The sequence below is a fragment of the Ylistrum balloti genome, unplaced genomic scaffold (genome assembly GCF_031769215.1).
Source record: "Ylistrum balloti isolate Yb309-2 unplaced genomic scaffold, AGI_CSIRO_Ybal_v1 Utg369894, whole genome shotgun sequence".
NCBI classification, from domain to species: Eukaryota; Metazoa; Mollusca; class Bivalvia; order Pectinida; family Pectinidae; genus Ylistrum; species Ylistrum balloti.
This window is the reverse complement of record NW_026782025.1, coordinates 317,928-337,876: the sequence shown is the minus strand read 5'-3', so window position 1 is coordinate 337,876 and position 19,949 is coordinate 317,928. Positions and strand designations below refer to the sequence as shown.

The 19,949-nt window shown below is 35.4% G+C and overlaps 1 protein-coding gene across 1 annotated transcript; it reads right to left on the bottom strand.

Annotated features, from left to right (window-relative positions):
- Positions 1-5,607: 5,607 nt before the first annotated feature.
- On the bottom strand, positions 5,608-19,525 carry LOC132546551 (integumentary mucin C.1-like). Its single transcript, XM_060210268.1, has 4 exons — positions 19,480-19,525; positions 13,453-13,654; positions 9,678-9,907; positions 5,608-6,068 (listed from the first exon to the last, which is right to left on the bottom strand). Exons 1-4 carry the CDS (start codon positions 19,523-19,525, stop codon positions 5,608-5,610), a joined length of 939 nt encoding a protein of 312 aa, XP_060066251.1.
- Positions 19,526-19,949: the final 424 nt, after the last annotated feature.

Sequence of the window (19,949 nt, the reverse complement as noted above, 5' to 3'; positions counted from 1 at the left end):
AACCGTATAGTGTGTCGTATAGTCATTTCAAGTGCTTAACATGGCTTTAATTAGAAATATTGACAGAACCTGTTAAAAATTCGGTACAGGAATGGAAAGTATCAGTATTCAGTGACCGTCCTGATTTATAATTTTCACAGAAAACAGTGACTGTCCCGATTTATAATTTTCACAGAACACAGTGACCGCCTGATTTATAATTTTCACCGTGTCAAATGACCGTTCTCATGTATATTTCTGACAGTGGCAGGTATTGTCTAAATTTATAATTTTGACGGTATCAGTAATTGTCTGTATCTATAATTTTGACGGTATCAGTAACTGTCTGATTCTATAATTTGACGGTATCAGTAATTGTCTGATTCTATAATTTGACGGTATCAGTAATTGTCTGATTCTATAATTTGACGGTATCAGTAATTGTCTGATTCTATAATTTGACGGTATCAGTAATTGCCAACTTCTATAATTTATATTTCTTCCCTTGTATTTCAATCCTGTTGATCATTCAATGCGATGTATGATATCAGCGATCATTTCCGGTAGTGGAACCTGGCCTACTACCAAAACAATGCAGATAATGAGACTGATAGCATATTTCAAAGTGGTATTTACATATCTGTAATACTGATCTCAAATGCTACCTGTACAGGAGTACGGTTTTACATGCAATTAGTGAAGTGTGTTGATATCAGGTAGCCTAGAACTGCCCCATACAGACCGTAATAAACGCGACATCCTGCCCTCCCATATTGTCTAATTACTAAATCATCGAATTGTTCGACTAAATTACACCAGACATATCTGAATAACGCGTAAATAATATGCCTGCTTTCATTCACATTTAGTCTGTGTTGTATATATATTTGCACTAAAGGGTTGACTGAGATCATCAATAGAAAGCATTATTACCACTTAACTCATCAAATTTCGATGGTGTTTTTTCAGTTGATTGTATCTATAGTGTCGATACTAATTCATTCGTTTTAAATAATTCTAGGTCTGCATAAAGACATTTTGTACTGAATGTAATCAATAGCGATATTCGTATTTGGAAATGAAATTTCTAATAATTTCCATTGTATGTTTGTTGTAGGGCGTCAGGTTTATGACTTGTATATATTGGTGGGTTTGTGGTGTTTTGTGTTAGAGTGTATAGTTACGTATTGACAGAGATTGTATATTAGGAGTTGATTTTGTGTATATTGAAGTTTTTGTAGAGTTTATAATATAGGCAGAACAATAACATTTTTTTGTCGGATGGGTGTAATGATACGGTGTTTTTATGAGTATTTTTTATGAGTATTAGAAGTCTATCTGTAGCTTTTGTGTACTTGAAGCGTATTTTTATGGGTTACAATGCTCTGTGTAGATTTTGTGTAATGATAGGGTGATTTTATGTACAACATTGTGTGTAGTTTTTGTGTAATGATAAGGTGATGTTATGTACAACATTATGTATAATGTTGTGTGTAGTTTTTGTGTATTGATAAGGTGATGTTATGTACAACATTATGTATAATGTAGTGTGTAGTTTTTGTGTAATGATAAGGTGATGTTATGTACAACATTATGTATAATTTTGTGTGTAGTTTTTGTGTATTGATAAGGTGATGTTATGTACAACATTATGTATAATGTTGTGTGTAGTTTTTGTGTAATGATAAGGTGATGTTATGTACAACATTATGTATAAGGTTGTGTGTAGTTTTTGTGTAATGATAAGGTGATGTTATGTACAACATTATGTATAATGTTGTGTGTAGTTTTTGTGTAATGATAAGGTGATGTTATGTACAACATTATGTATAATGTTGTGTGTAGTTTTTGTGTAATGATAAGGTGATGTTATGTACAACATTATGTATAATTTTGTGTGTAGTTTGTGTGTAGTGATACGGTGATGTTATGTACAACATTATGTGTAATGTTGTGTGTAGTTTTTGTGTAATGATAAGGTGATGTTATGTACAACATTATGTATAATGTTGTGTGTAGTTTTTGTGTAATGATAAGGTGGTGTTATGTACAACATTATGTTTAAGGTTGTGTGTAGTTTTTGTGTAATGATAAGGTGATGTTATGTACAACATTATGTATAAGGTTGTGTGTAGTTTTTGTGTAATGATAAGGTGATGTTATGTACAACATTATGTATAAGTTTGTGTGTAGTTTTTGTGTAGTGATAAGGTGATGTTATGTACAACATTATGTATAATGTTGTGTGTAGTTTTTGTGTAGTGATAGGGTGGTTTTATCTATATAACATCATGTATAAGCCTTATATTAAGTTTGTGTAATGTGAAAGCTTTATGTTATAAGCTTTTATATTTCATGATTTGTGCTGATTACGTTTATAAGTGTTTCAGTTGAAATTGAATGTTAGGACTTATTTTTGTTTTTGTGTTTCGTAAAAGGCTGTGTTTATATTTAAGCCAAAATCTGTCTTAATATTATGCATGCAATGTTTTTGTCTTCAATTTATTTTCTAGATAACATAACTTATTTTACCTGAAGCAAATGCTGATGAAATTGAATGTTTAAATTCAATTGTCCATGTACACCTGTCCGATCTGTTATGACGTCTCGTGTTTGTTTACTGTAACATAATACCGTTATTATAACATTCCCTCGCTCTACTCACGGTTGTTAAAATGGATACCAGTTGTTTCAATGAGAGTTCAAGTGTCATTTACTTGGAGTCCGCAATCGATAGTACAAGTCGTCAGACGCTTAAACAATTTTCTAATGTATTGACTGAATAACCAAACGTTAGTGTTTCACAGTAAACGGTGACCAAAGGACGATTTAAACCTTGGCCAATATATCTATCTGTACTGCTCTACTCAGGGCAGTAGTTGACGATAATATCGTGCTCTAAACAAAATGTTGACTGCCATGAGCTCCTTTTAGATAATAGGAAAGATCAATAACTCATCTATTTAAAAAAAAACGATTGAAAAATTATATACAAATTGTCGATTAAGATTGTCGATGTAAACATTAATATAGGTACAGGTAGAATAAGATATTTACATACGTTTGAACTGAAGAATTTAGGCAAATTTAATAAAAAAACAAAGTAATCAAAAGTAAATGACACTTGAACTCTCATTGAAACAACGGGTATCCATTTTAACGACCATGAGTAGAGAGAGGGAATGTTATGATAACGGTATTTTTCAACTAAATACGGATCTATAGAATTGCATAGGTATCTATTTGATAATTCATTTTTATGCTAATGCCCTGAACGACCTAACAACAACTAGTCTGAGTAGAATTTGACGAAATTAGATGATCTGACCAAACAGCAACATTATACAAAGTTTACTTGTCGCAATAAACGCTGTTAAAGTCCAATCTAAGTGATCTCACAATCCATTGGTTGCCATCTTGTTTACAAGAATAATGCAGATTCTCTACGATCGCGATTTAGAGATGAGTTCTTTAAGCATAAATTCTATATCGATTTTAATTAGTTTGTTTTTTCCTATCACTTAAATTTATTCATAAAATAAATTAATTAATTCATCAAATTTCTTTTTAATCCGTTCGAATCATGTTTAAGGTCTTCTGCTTCCTCGCTCGCGGTCAAGGTCATACATACACAAGATGGCGTCTTCCATGTGCAATAGTGAATCGGCAACAAATGTTTATTAGTTAGATGTGTCTTTAGTTCGTAGAACTTCTAAATGTGTTATATAACCCTTACTAATGATATCCATGGGATATACATCAATGACAATGTTAGGCTTTATCCAAATTGAAACATAATTCAGATAGACGTGACGGACCGTAAATAGTCTGGACGATGTGACCGGTTACAACTAAAGGCTGAGACATCTTTATTCTCTATCTATTTTCTCACTAATATTCATTTAAATGAAACAGATAAATTTATAAATAATGTACAAAATATTTTCCTTGCACACAGATTTGTTTTATTTTTTGTAAAATGTTTCACTCCAAACACTGTATCATATACAGTAATATATAACATACTTATTACCGGTTAATGTGTAATAACAATTATAAAATATATACATTTGAAAAAAAACAAATATTCAGGAAATTTCTGACCTATCTGAGTAATCTAGATATTCGCTTTATGAAATGTTATATAATAAAAACACAAATGGACACACAGTAGTATTGAAAAATATTCTGTTACAAATGTTACATGTATCAAGTACCAATGTTAACGCTGTCAATAAGAGCATCTACATCATCATCAATATCCTAGATATTTCAAGGGTTACAATCACTTTTGCATTCTGCATCCCTGGATCATGTCATGGACAATCTGAAGGTTCCATGTGCGCCACCTTGTAAAGAAGGCAAAAAGACTAGTATAATTCATTTATGTGCATCAAATCTCAGGTCGCATTGCATATATTGCAATGACTTTAAAGTTGGGCGTCGCTCCTTTGTAATCTTCAAAAGGAGCATATTAGCCTTTGATCGGTCAGTTATTTTCCACCTGCGACCAATCACATTACTTCGCGCGTGCCTTCAAAGTTGCCACGACATATTCCAAGGTAATATCGTCGTTAACAAACTATTAAAATAAAACCATTAACATCAAGATATCGGAATATTAACATCAGTTTCCTCAGTAGTGGTATACTAGAATTTACCAAATACAAAATATTGTCGTACAGGAATGATTTGTTGTAACCTATTGGGTTTTGGATGACATATTCTTTCACTGGGATATCATCTAAATAAGAGGTGTATTTATGTCGCTATATCTCGTTTCTGGTCTTTCTAACACACTACATTCTTCTGTTTCGTTCTTCTGCTTCGGAGAAGACTATAAGAGATCTATCACACCCAAAGATAGGAACTATGATTGATGATTTCCCGTAAACGAACTTGATTGATTTGAATTTGACTGATTTATCTTTTCATCCAATCAATATGATACATGAACGAGACATTTGCGCGCAATGACTTCATAACTAATAGAACTATAACAAGCTCGAAAAGAAAAACGTTGGTTTATAACGGTTTCGGGTTATCATTTCATCACATCTTGCTGTCGACTTTGCTTCAAAGGAGCATTTGTTGGAGGATAGTACAGATCACAACTCTACCAGGCTTTGAATGACTCAAATGCCCAGATAAGTTTTCATTTTCTTTAGTGTTAATACCAATATAAAGTGATTGTTTGGATACAGCCTTTACGCCTTACGTCGGGAACAACATTTTACGTTAAATGGACGTGAACGTAACATATTTACAAATAAAGTTTGTTTTGTTTACGTTTCTATAATTAGAAATGACAGATATGATAAAGGCAATAAATCAATGTGTTACACTATCAGGCATTCTATCGGATAATGCTTCAATCTAAAGAACAGGTAACATATACAGTTTTAAAGCTCCAAATCGAAGTTTATGAGTACATCAAGTGACGTTCAAAGAAGTATTGTCCAGACTTTATGTCATTGTAACACGACTGCCGTGTAATACAACTAAAACACAAAGCCGTTATGCTGATATCTCGGAGCTGTTAATCACACAGCCGTAAAAGTCTAACAGAAAAGTCTTATTCTGTATATGCACTTTAATGTGATCATCTAGAACATCCTAACGAACACTTCATGCCAGCAACTTTTTTGTTAACTTTACGATCGCTTTACCGCAACGAATGATATTGCCAGCGTCCATTAGGAGTATACCGCCAAACACGACCGTCATAAGAACGACGCCGAGGTATCCGACTGCTGCAGCTGATGGGCGTGGATCTGAAGCACTTGTTTTTTTTCTGATAGAGGATGACAATGTCGATGTATCGACAAGCAATGTCTTTCTCACTTCCTCACGAAACTCCTCGACTGTCTTGTTGTGCGTCGTGTTTGTGTAGCAAGAGCATGGAATACAATTTTGTTGTGTAGTCGTCGGCATTGTTGTTGTCGTCGTCGTTGGTTGCGGTGTTGTTGTGGTTGTAGTCGTCAGTTGCGGTGTTGTAGTGGTTGTCGTCGTCGGTTGCGGTGTTGTAGTGGTTGTCGTCGTCGGTTGCTGTGTTGTAGTGGTTGTCGTCGTCGGTTGCGGTGTTGTAGTGGTTGTCGTCGTCGGTTGCGGTGTTGTTGTCGTCGTCGGTTGCGGTGTTGTAGTGGTTGTCGTCGTCGGTTGCGGTGTTGTAGTGGTTGTCGTCGTCGGTTGCGGTGTTGTTGTGGTTGTAGATGATGTAGGTTGCGTTGTTGTTGGTGGTGCTATAAATTAGAGAAAGTCAAGAATAAATCAATAAATAAATAAATAGATAAATTAAAGCTATATTACTGGTATCTTGTCATATCTAATATTCACCAAAGCTGTATACCAGATGATGTTGCTAAATGCTCGTGGCAGGATTGTCCGATATCTATATATACTGAAAGGATAAAGAAACGCAGGGTGAACTTTAAACCAGAAATTAAGTATGATATCGGGCTTCATTTAAAACGAAATTTTGTATACTTACAGATAAATGAAGCTTAAAAATTTCCAAAGTCTGTATTTTGCATCTGACAATTGGTTTAGATGTACTAACGATTAAATTGAATGGACCAATAGGATTTTGAAATTGAAATTGAACCGAGTCATCAATGTCTTGTGTGTCCGCCGTTTGCTGTGGTCACGGCCCTTATTCTTCTGGTCATAGAGTTCATGAGAGCGTTAATCCGTCTTATGGGGATGTTGTCCCACTCTTCAATCAGAGCTCTGGTCAACTGCTCTCGAGTAGTAGGGGGTGGCTGGCGCTTTCGAACCTGTCTATCCAACTGGTCCCAAAGACGCTCGATCGGAGACAAATCAGGGCTGTAAGAAAGGGATAACATGGGGTCGGAGGATCTCATCTCTATACTTAGCTGCTGTTAAATTGCCACCAATAACAACCAATCGTGTGAGATTCCTCCCCACACCATTACTGAACCGCCCCCAAACCTATCCCTCTCTACAACGCAAGCGTCCGTAACACGTTCGCCACGACGTCGGTAGAAACGTTGACGGCCGTCAGATCGATAAAGACAGAATCGAGACTCGTCCGTGAAGAAAACTTGTCTCCACTGCCTCAGTGGAAACCGTCGTGGTACATGTGCAGCGACCCAGGCCATACGACGCTGACGTCGAGCAGGGGTAAGGTGTGGACCTACGTAGGGGCGACGTGCTCTTACACCAACTTCTCGTTATCGATTCCTTACAGTTTTTGAACTTATAGGACGCACATGATTTCCACGAACAGTAAGTGCACTCTCAACGGCAGTAAGGCGCCGATTACGCACATGAGAGACGACGATATAGCGATCCTGACGTCGTGACGTTACGCGCGGACGTCCTGAGCTAGGTCGATCGGCCAATCGCCCAGTTTCCCGAAGACGTCTTACAAGACGTTCTATGGTGGAAACATTAAAACCAAAGTGCCTAGCAACCTGATTTTGCAGCTGTCCTTACATCAGTATCTCAATGGCCTGACTCCTCTGAACTTCTGTGAGTCGTGCCATTCTTAAAACGAATCAAATTCTCAATTAATTTTAGGGAAGCAGTTGGTCTGTATAAAGACTAACGAAGAGTGACTTGACCAACGCTGCATGAGACCAGAACAACACGGTGCACGAGATTCTTGTTTTTTCCTTCCTCCATTTACCAGAGCTGCGCACTGTACCGTGACTAAATTTTCGATACATGACAAGGTGTAATATGACCTAATTACTCAATCCACAAAGTTTCACTTTATTTGGAGAACTCGTTTTCAAAATATCGCAATAAGTATTACCCTGCGTTTCTTTATCCTTTCAGTATATATATCATTAAAAAATATAAACATCAGTATATGGTATGAAGCTTATTGGACACAATATTCATATATCAAACAAGGTATATCCAATAATGTAAATTAATGGGATGAAGAACGAATCTTTAATTGAGGAAGATGTGTGAGGTTGGGAATCCGATATCATGATATTTCTATCGGACAGAATCAATTAAATATTAACTCTTTAACAACCTCTTGCTCTCGCGCTGAATTGGACCCTATCGGTTGTGATACCACAAGTTCAACTACTGTTGGCTGCCGCCATGGAAAGAATAAGAGATATCAAGAACAGCCGTACTAAGCAACGACAGATTGCAAATGAATGCTTTACATTTTTGATGGATAAGATAATTCTGGCGATAACAATATGTAGACCGTAGACAGTCATTTCAAATTTGCCAGAATATTCAGACATTGACCGATTCAAATTTGTTTATTGTCAAACTTAGAACAAGGGATCAGGCACAAATTATAAAAAAAATAATTACTATCATGGAAACATGAATATATCTACACTAATAGTTATTGTTAAAATCAAAATCTGTATAGACTTAATGAAGGACTGCACATGACAGAAGATATTTGAATTAAGGTCCATGGTAGGATGAGAATTTCTAAAGAAAATTGTATAAAAATTGAATGCAACATTCAAAGTAGTGAAACTTTGGATCAAAATATTCATTTAATTGGTATAAAAACAATATAAAAAGTAGTGAAAGACGTTTTAACAAGGATTACTACAATTACACGAAATATTTTTTTGTTGAATTGAAACAAAAAAAAAATCAAAGGTAACGAAACTCGGTAGCGTAGTTTATAGTTTCTGAGTACTGATGAAGGAATGTATCAGTAAAAATAAAAATAAGACTTATATAGTGTCTGCTGTTTTTGATTGAAAATAAGATAAAGGACTTATGTATATATTGATATCATTGTGACAAATAGACGTCATTGTGCATTCCTTAAATTTAAATATTCAATTTTGTCTACAGTGCGTATATATGAGATGATAAATCATATATACTAAGAAAAAAAACCGGTTAGCGGTTTGTGTTGTATAAATTAAGGGCTTGTCATCATTTCCAGAGACCAATTAGATAATAAAAAAGTATCATGCATGTATTCAGTTACTAAATTCATGGATCATTAAAACACAGATAAATTTAGACAACATCCGCATGTGTTCAGACACCTGCACACAGTACGTCGTTTGTCAACTCAAAAGGGAATAATTTCACAGCTGAAGTTGTAAAAAGTGTATTTCTGTAAAGAAAATAAATAAAACCTATTGAAGTAACTGTAAACGGAATATATCACATAGGTAGCTGAAAAGCTCGTTTATCGAACGCATGATGGCAGCTTCCTAGAACATTTCTAAAGGGCTGTTTTGACAGCTTGGAACATGTGACGTCACGTATCGAGGCAATCGCCGCTTAGTCAAGGGTTTGCTTTTCAGAAACGGAACTAAACGGCGTTCGCACTTCCTTGGCCTTTCATTGTATGGTATGAAATATTTCAAATCTCGATATCGTATAACGTTCAGGGTAAACATTAAATATAAATAGAATTACATATAGTAGAGCCAAGTAATGAAACTGAAGCATACAGCGGTTAGATAGGAATAGGGGATATACTCGGAGAATGGTCTATCGAAATAGCTTGTACATTAATGTGGTTTTAGAATCATTATCAAGATATCCCAATTTGTTAGTTGTAACCTCTATATATAGCATTGTTATATTGCACAAAAATGTTTGTGAAATCAGAAAGTTACACAAAATACACATCTTGTATCTTCATGTCCCAGAATATTGTCTTCGGAATATCACAGTGCTGTCATTTTAACCAGTTTCGTTTAGGAAAAAATGTGGATCATGACACTTACCTGTCCTTGGACCGAAATCCGAACAAACCGCCTTGTAATTCGTAGTGCATTTTTCGTCCCACCACGTACCATCAATATTGTACACGGTGATACATTCATTCGTATTACTGGTCGGCTGTCCTGACGCCCAGGGCTTAAAGTTCTGTTCTATGTTTGTGTCCCACACATATACGGTAGATCCGTATTCTTTGTATCCTATGTAAAACTCCGGGGTATACTGATACCTGTAAATAATTGAGATTTCACCAAAACGAATGAATGTAACACCTCAAACAAAACACATGTTTAACAAGATGACACTAATGTGTAGCAGGATGACACTAATGTGTAGTAGGATGACATAAATGTGTAGCAGGATGACACTAATGTGTAGCAGGATGGCACTTATGTGAAGCAATATGGCACTAATGTGTAGCAGGATGACACTAATGTGTAGTAGGATGACACTTATGTGTAGCAGGATGACACTAATGTGTAGTAGGATGACACTAATGTGAAGCAAGATGACACAAATGTGTAGCAGGATGACACTAATGTGTAGCAGGATGGCACTTATGTGAAGCAATATGACACTAATTTGTAGCAGGATGACACTAATGTTTAGCAAGAAGACACTAATGTTTAGCAGGATGACACTAATGTGAAGCAGGATGACACTAATGTGTAGCAGGATGATACTAATGTTTAGCAAGATGACACTAATGTTTAGCAGGATGGCACTTATGTGAAGCAATATGGCACTAATGTGTAGCAGGATGACACTAATGTGTAGCAGGATGACACTAATGTGTAGCAGGATGGCACTTATGTGAAGCAATATGGCACTAATGTGTAGCAGGATGACACTAATGTGTAGCAGGATGACACTAATGTGTAGCAGGATGACACTAATGTGTAGTAGGATGACACTAATGTGAAGCAAGATGACACAAATGTGTAGCAGGATGACACTAATGTGTAGCAGGATGGCACTTATGTGAAGCAATATGACACTGATGTGTAGCAGGATGACATTAATGTTTAGCAAGATGACACTAATGTTTAGCAGGATGACACTAATGTGAAGCAGGATGACACTAATGTTTAGCAGGATGACACTAATGTGTAGCAGGATGACACTAATGTGTAGCAGTATGACACTAATGTTTAGCAGGATGACATTAATGTTTAGCAGGATGACATTAATGTGAAGCAGGATGACATTAATGTGTAGCATGATGACATTAATGTGTAGCATGATGACATTAATGTGAAGCAGGATGACACTAATGTTTAGCAGGATGACACTAATGTGTAGCAGGATGACACTAATGTGTAGTAGGATGACACTAATGTGAAGCAGGATGACACTAATGTTTAGCAGGATGACACTAATGTGTAGCAGTATGACACTAATGTGTAGCAGGATGACACTAATGTTTAGCAGGATGACACTAATGTGTAGCAGGATGACATTAATGTTTAGCAGGATGACATTAATGTTTAGCAGGATGACACTAATGTGTAGCAGTATGACACTAATGTTTAGCAGGATGACACTAATGTGTAGCAGGATGACATTAATGTTTAGCAGGATGACACTAATGTTTAGCAGGATGACACTAATGTGTAGCAGGATGATACTAATGTTTAGCAAGATGACACAAATGTGTAGCAGGATGACATTAATGTGTAGCAGTATGACACTAATGTTTAGCAGGATGACATTAATGTTTAGCAGGATGACATTAATGTGTAGCATGATGACATTAATGTGAAGCAGGATGACACTAATGTGTAGCAGGATGACACTAATGTGTAGCATGATGATACTGATGTTAAGCAGGATGACACTAATGTTTAGCAGGATGACATTAATGTGAAGCAGGATGACATTAATGTGTAGCATGATGACATTAATGTGTAGCATGAGGACATTAATGTGAAGCAGGATGACACTAATGTTTAGCAAGATGACATTAATGTTTAGCAGGATGACATTAATGTTTAGCAGGATGACATTAATGTGTAGCAGGATGACACTAATGTGTAGCAGGATGACACTAATGTGTAGTAGGATGACACTAATGTGAAGCAGGATGACACTAATGTTTAGCAGGATTACACTAATGTGAAGCAGGATGACACTAATGTGTAGCAGGATGATACTAATGTTTAGCAAGATGATACTATTGTTAAGCAGGATGACACTAATGTGTAGCAGTATGACAATAATGTGTAGCATGATGACATTAATGTGAAGCAGGATGTGACACTATGTGTAGCAGGATGACACTAATGTGTAGCAGTATGACAATAATGTGTAGCATGATGACATTAATGTGAAGCAGGATGACACTAATGTGTAGCAGGATGACACTAATGTGTAGCATGATGATACTGATGTTAAGCAGGATGACACTAATGTTTAGCAGGATGACAAATGTGTTAGCAGGATGATACTAATGTGTGCAGACAGGATGACACTAATGTGTTGCAGGATGACACTAATGTGTAGTAGGATGACACTAATGTGTAGCAGGATGACACTAATGTGTAGCAGGATGACACTAATGTGTAGCAGGATGATACTAATGTTTAGCAAGATACTAATGTTAAGCAGGATGACACTAATGTGTAGCAGTATGACAATAATGTGTAGCATGATGATACTGATGTGTAGTAGGATGACACTAATGTGAAGCAGGATGACACTAATGTGAAGCAGGATGACACTAATGTGTAGTAGGATGACACTTATGTGTAGCAGGATGACACTAATGTGTAGTAGGATGACACTTATGTGTAGCAGGATGACACTAATGTGTAGTAGGATGACACTTATGTGTAGCAGGATGACACTAATGTGAAGCAGGATGACACTAATGTGTAGTAGGATGACACTTATGTGTAGCAGGATGACACTAATGTGTAGCAGGATGACACTTATGTGTAGCATGATGATACTGATGTTAAGCAGGATGACACTAATGTTTAGCAGGATGACACTAATGGTTAGCAAGATATTACTAATGTGTAGTAGGATGACACTTATGTGTAGCAGGATGACACTAATGTGTAGTAGGATGACACTTATGTGTAGCAGGATGACACTAATGTAAAGCAGGATGACACTAATGTGTAGTAGGATGACACATATGTGTAGCAGGATGACGGTAATGTGTAGCAGGACGACACTTATGTGTAGCACTATGACACTAATGTGTAGATTTTACTTTCAAAATATCCTTGCGGTGTTGTTAACCGATTGATACGACTTTTAACACAAAATGTATTTACATATATTTTTTAAATATCTTAGTCTCTTGCCTAAGAACACAACAACATCAACACAGACTGTTCCGTCGCTCAGCTTTCTGAGAAATTCCATGATAACGGAACGTCGTACCTCGGATCTTCACCTGGTTACGTAGGTCAACACTAACCAGTGAACTATCCAAGCAACATGGGTGCATTTGCGTTTTTATTTCTCAGATTATGGATGTATAAAGTGGATGTGGGATGTAAAATGACCTGTGACATGCTTTGTTTGCTGTATACCTAACATGGCCAGCTGAAGTGCTAAAGCGATACAATGTTTAATACACACCAATAAATGTAAAAATGATTCCGACAACCAATCCATAATAGAAATGGCATTATTGTAACGGAGATAATGTTAAATCGGGAATTGCCATCTGTTGGTCACTCTGATCTTGACAGCTAGTTCACTGTATGACATATACTTAGGTGTATAATTCTGATGACAAACGCATACTTTGATACGTACCCTGCATTGGTCCTGAGGGTGTTGATAGTGTCAAGGGCAGATTGGTTAGGCACGTAAGCCAGGTTACCACCTTCATCAATACATTGTTCTTCTGACGCCTGGGCAGATTGTTCAGTTAGCACTAGCCAGTAACAAATAGTCAGACTCGTGTTATATTCATAGGACTCTCCGGAACATATTGTCTCACTGGGAGTTGACAGGCCTGAAACATTCATACAAATAAATACAAACAAATACAACACAGCGGGATACAGTCTTATAGAACTATACAACCAGAGATTGAGGAAGATCTTGACAGGAATTGAGAGATAATTAAATGACTTTGAGATGTCCCATGTAGAAGCAACTAACAAGGAGGCGATCACATGGAGTAAGAAGAACAAAACAAGAATCCAGTCGTTTGAGAAAAAACGTGGAGAGAAAGAGATCGAACAATATCTGACACAGGAAGACAGACACAAAATGAAAATGGGTAGGTTGCGACCGCATTTGTACATTTAAGTGTTACAGACAAATATAGATAGGTCGCGACCTCATTTGTACATTTAAGTGTTACAGACAAATATAGATAGGTCGCGACCTCATTTGTACATTTAAGTGTTACAGACAAATATGGATAGGTCACGACCTCATTTGTATATTTAAGTGTTACAGACAAATATGGATAGGTCGCGACCTCATTTGTATATTTTAGTGTTACAGACAAATATGGATAGGTTGCGACCTCATTTGTACATTTAAATGTTACAGACAAATATGGATAGGTTGCGACCTCATTTGTATATTTAAGTGTTACAGACAAATATGGATAGGTCGCGACCTCATTTGTATATTTTAGTGTTACAGACAAATATGGATAGGTTGCGACCTCATTTGTACATTTTAGTGTTACAGACAAATATGGATAGGTTGCGACCTCATTTGTACATTTAAATGTTACAGACAAATATGGATAGGTCGCGACCTCATTTATAGACGAAACATCAGGAAAACAGTTTTCATATATAAACACAGATAGGTAGCGACATAACATAGATTGACGAACACAAACAGACACCATAGTTCAGGAAGAATAATGTAAGAAACAATAATACATCCGGTTAGCATACATCCAGTATTCCATAAAATTCGTGTACGAACCTTGTATTGTTATGTTCAACATGCGGGTGGAAAGATTGAACCAGTTTAATCATTATTATATAACAGCAAAGAACCTATAATGAAGTCAACACGACCCCACTCAAAGTTATAAAACTAGTCTAGCTGTGTCTAGTTGAATCAAACGAACAGGACTCGCTAGCATCAACGAGAAAAATATCGATCTGATGTCACCCTATGTCTGAAATATATAATTGTTTATACCAGAGAAATATAGACCTTTATCAATTGATAAAAACTTATATCATTACTGCAGTAATTACCACTATCGGTTGACATAACCTTTCCAGGAATTATATATAGGATATTTGATAATGCTTTCAGTAATAACAAGCATGTTTCACAAATGTGTCTAATATTTCAGTATCTGCAGGAGTGAAAAATACAAAAAATATTAGATACATGCGTGAAATATATTTGTGATCACTGAAGACACTATTAATTATTTTATTTATTGTATTTTCACAAACAAAATAGCTAAATTACTGGCGTATTTTGGACAGATATAAAAGGACGAAGCTGAGTATGGTTTTCGCTGCCATAGCTTACTCATTATAACTTTGCAGTATGCAGCCTAACATGGTCAGTTATTTATATAAATCACAAATATAAATTTCAATATCAATTGATGTTTAGATTCTAGCAGAAAATGTGACTTATTCACCGACTGACAATAGTAAATGTTTGACGTCATGCACAACAATGGCGGGATCCCTGACAATATCAACGAAGGACACAACTGCAGACTGTTTTGTATGCCATCGATCAGCGTCAAAAACAACATTTACGTCTTTTGAGATGTCATGTGCCAATATTGTAACCAAATTACATCATATATCATTGATATCACAATAAACCAATATCAATCTCAGTTAAAAAGTGAAAGTACAAAATGTATACACGACGAATAACAAAACAGAGGTGTTATCTGGGAAAGACTGGCAAGTTACATATACTACGCGGGATGAAAATATTGTGGCAACCAATCCGTCGCTGTCAACAGCAGAGCCTGGAATAATAAATCGTAACGCTGCAAATTCTAAAGCATCGTTTTGTTGTCAATCATTACGTTAAAATAACGGACGTCAAAGAATGCGCTGCTTTTTCCCGAACTGAACACTTGCTGTTTGATGTTTCATTCGGCTTTTGTTATAAAGATATATCTTTTTATCCGGATTAGCATATTTGTCATGTTGTGAACTATTTGGACGGAAAACAATAAAAATCCTCTATCTAGTCCAGAAAGTGATTTTTTATTGCAAGATCCTTGTACAAGCACAAAGCAGCGAGCAATATAGTAGCAAAAGATTATTTCCTCGATTTCCCTCCAGCGTAATCGAATGGAAAGCGACTCACTTACTAGCTTAATTTTGCCACTTTCAGTTTATAGAAACATGTAACACAAGGAGAAAACCTTTTCACTCGATTCAGAGCAGCTAAAATGGTAATCTAGACTTAGATGAATAAACGTAGACTGCATTTTTGCTGGGTTTACCACCTCTTGAACAGCCAGATTCATATACATACGAAGACTCCTTGTAGCAGCAAGTAGCTACCTAAGTCAACAACATGTCTCACCACTTTATTAAGTTGTCTTGTCAAAGGACATACTCACGACAAAACAGAACGATCCGTTCCACATCCTCATTAAAAGCTAACAAGGATAGGAGACGTCGAACTCTATACCAACGAGTTATCACCCACCCGCCCCAAACCCAACCGTAGAGGCCAATGGAGGAATGTCTTATAATGTAAACTGGTAGGTAGGTTGTTTATCTGAATTCGAGCCCTCAGGAGTCCTCTAACGACAGCAAATCATGAGTAGTTTTGAAGTTACAAATCTTGATATCAAATTTGTCAGATTTTCGAAATTTTTCGAGTTGGCTTTCTTAAAATAAATAAATAAAATAAAACATGTCAACCATGTGTTCTCTTTTGCTATCGAAAGGCAGATACCTTTGATATTGAAGTTGAACCTGTTAGATGCTCTTTAGTATGCCTGGTAGTTTTAGTTGTTGGTAAGATTGTTGTCATTTGGGAACATAGTATTAATTACTTAAATTTACTAAGGCGTACTAACGGATGTCGTCGACGAAAAGAAAAGACGCTTGCCCTTCCTGGAAACATGAAATCGTTTTCATGACGTCTTACTCACACACACTCAAACTGATTTGCTTGTGTTCAAGTCTGGGTTCCTAGGATATCTGGAAATGTATTTTATCGCTCAACTAGGACCCAGTCATCTAGTGTTTGGAAACAGCTCAATTATCAACTGGATATTTCAGTCAGAATGATTCTTTCTTAATCGCATATAACTAAAATAACCATTTATTATCTTTTATGTAATTAAATGATCAAAGGTAAGCGCTCTGCGACATAAGTAGAAATGATTGGATAACTTAAATGTTGCTGTAGAATCCCTTTCAATGATTTCCATAACACGGTGAATTTTATTCTCTCTCGAATTCTACTAAAAGTTAATGCTATTTATTAATTAAACAAAATATTTACATCGTTTTTATCTATACTGAGAATCTTAAATATATCGTATGTGAAATTATGGATGGTTCATCAAAACAGGTTTACATATATCATTCCTACATTGAAAATGCGGTTTTCTCAGATTTGCACATAATAATAATAATAATAAAAGTTACGTCTTCTTGAAATGCATGTGACGTCAAAAAGTGTTTTCTTAACTGAGCTATTGATATGGTTATCCAACCACTGATTCACTAGATTTTATGAAACTTGTGTTTATTACAAAACTTTTTTTATTAGATGATTAGAGCACAAACAACAAACAAATATTATATATATATATATATATATATGTAATATATATACATTGGTCAAATCGTAGTTACTAAGGTGGGGACTATCCTTTTAGTTCATATATTGTACTCGTTGCCTCCATCTTAAATTTTAATTAAAATTCATTTTGTTGACATTTCGGTATTTTGTTATACTCCTAAGTCTTAGATTTATGGAATACATGACCTGTAAAATGGACACTTTCTTGTCGTGTCGTAAAGATTAGTAACTATTTTACAGTTTGTTTTCATTTAATTAATATATTTCAAATTCCAATAATTTAATGGGCTACCCATCGTAACAAGCCTTTGTCTCGTGTAATGTAATAGCATTCATATACTTAAAATATCAATATAGATTTTATACAAATATTAGTTATTTTACATCTTTCTGCATCATAGCTCGTTATCTACATAATCTTTTGTAAGACCTACGTAAACAATTTATTAGCAAATTGATCTGTCTCATCACTGTCAACCAGTGTTTGCGTTACCCCTGACAACGGATTGATCTTCGCTCACCTACGGTTGTGATAATTCCTCTGAATCCTGCAGCACGTGATTATTATTACTTTATTTTTTATTGTAATTTGCTTTTTAAATTTTTCATTCGATTTAAAACATTATTCTCATAATATCATTCTTTTTCATTTTTATCATGCATGGTACTAAAGAGTTTTGAGTAGTTAACAACCTTAATAGCTACGATTTTACCAATATTATTTTTACACAGTCAGCTTTTTTGTTGTCTTCAATAGCTCAGTTGTGAAAACACATTTTGACGTCGGATGCATTCTAAGTCACAAACAAGGAAAACGTAGAATTATGTTATCAATTACTGGCGCAAATCGTATTTCATGATAATTGCCAACCAAATATCTTTCAATGTAAGAATGATAGATGTAAACCTGTTTTAATGAACAATCCATAATTTCACATACGATATATTTAAGATTCTCAGTATAGATAAAAACGCTCGTAAATATTTTGTTTGATTAATAAATAGCATTAATTTTTTGTAGAATTCGAGAGAGAATAAAATCCACCGTGTTATGGAAATCATTGAAAGGGATTCTACGGCAACATTTAAGTTATCCAATAATTTCTACTTATGTCGCAGAGCGCTTACCTTTGATCATTTAATTACATAAAAGATAATAAAAAAATATTTTAGTTATATGCGATTAAGAAAGAATCGTTCTGACTGAAATATTCAGTTCATATTTGAGTTGTTTCCAAACACTACATGGCTAAGTCCTAATTGAAGGATGAAAGACATTTCCATATAATCGATTAAAAAAGGTATTGAAAAATCAATGCCTAACAACAAAATGCTTACATATTATAAATACATCAGTTGATAGAGTCTAGGGAACAATATCAACAAAAACATAAAGTATTTGATCAGTGGTATAAAAACAAACATCGAAATATTGACAGGATCTTAATTCAAACACAATTAGAAAAAAATAAGGCAGTAAAAAAAGTAAAACATTTATAAGATTTCCGCAAAAAAGTGCAAGAAGAATAAGAGAAAGTGTTTCGGAAGAGTATGTGTCTTCTGCTTCATTGACAAAATAATTTAGAAAATGATCATTATAAACTAAGACGGGTAACAATTCCAGAAGTACATTGGGAAACATTCAACGTGTTCAGACCTCGAAGAGTGTTAAAAACATGACGCGTACCAGGTGAGGTAAAATATACAATTTCACTTTTAAGTGTAACAAAATTATTACCATTCCCTAGAAGGAAATTCGCACGACTTAAATTGTAGCCATGAAAAAGATTGTATACAAAAGAAACACTAGAGAAAAGCACCTCTCAATATAGATTTAGAAAGAAATTAATCACCAGAAAAGGCTAAATGATAGTTTAATAATGCAACGTGATAGCTAATATATAGCTCTGAAAAGAAAGCGTAAGAAAAGTGAAGCAAAACAACGCAAGATGCCAAAGAACCGACTAGTGGAATCGTATTAGAGGTGTAAGACTAACACCTAACCGCTCACATTTACGACAGCAGTTCATATACCTGGTGTATTAAAAGTCTTACCTGTCAAAAGAAAACACACACAGACTAAAAGTTTCAGCGGATCCATTAAAACAAACTTCACAAAATGTCCACCAGATATGTAGTTTATATCACTCGCCCTGATGGCTATTTGTAAGTTAAATGACGCATCAACATTATATACTTTTTCAGCATGGTTCCTCCTATTCTTCGTGACCATTAAAGAGTTAATGTCCGTCGGTTTGGATTTCAATCAGACACTCCGTGTCTTTGTCTCTCTGACTGTATCCTGCTGTATCAGTGTGCATGTTGTACTAACTATGTCCCCTAGAGCCCGATCATTGATTAATGTTCTCCTCATATACAAAACGCGCTACGGTAAATAAAATCTATCTATTAGCATATTGACAAAGTATCTTCGTGTTTGCCTTACTTGATAGATAGGAAATACATATGTTTAAAGTCGATGTTCAAGTGTGGAACATTATAGGGCGCAAAACCAGATACATGTA

Excerpts from the sequence above, each read along its gene's own strand:
- LOC132546551 (XM_060210268.1), bottom strand. The coding sequence starts at position 19,525 with ATGGATCCGCTGAAACTTTTAGTCTGTGTGTGTTTTCTTTTGACAG. Across the intron at positions 9,908-13,452 it reads ACCCTCAGGACCAATGCAGG|GTATCAGTATACCCCGGAGT; the intron begins GTACGTATCAAA and ends AATTATTTACAG. Across the intron at positions 6,069-9,677 it reads CGGTCCAAGGACAGGTAAGT|CTACAACACCGCAACCGACG; the intron begins GTCATGATCCAC and ends CGACGACAACCA.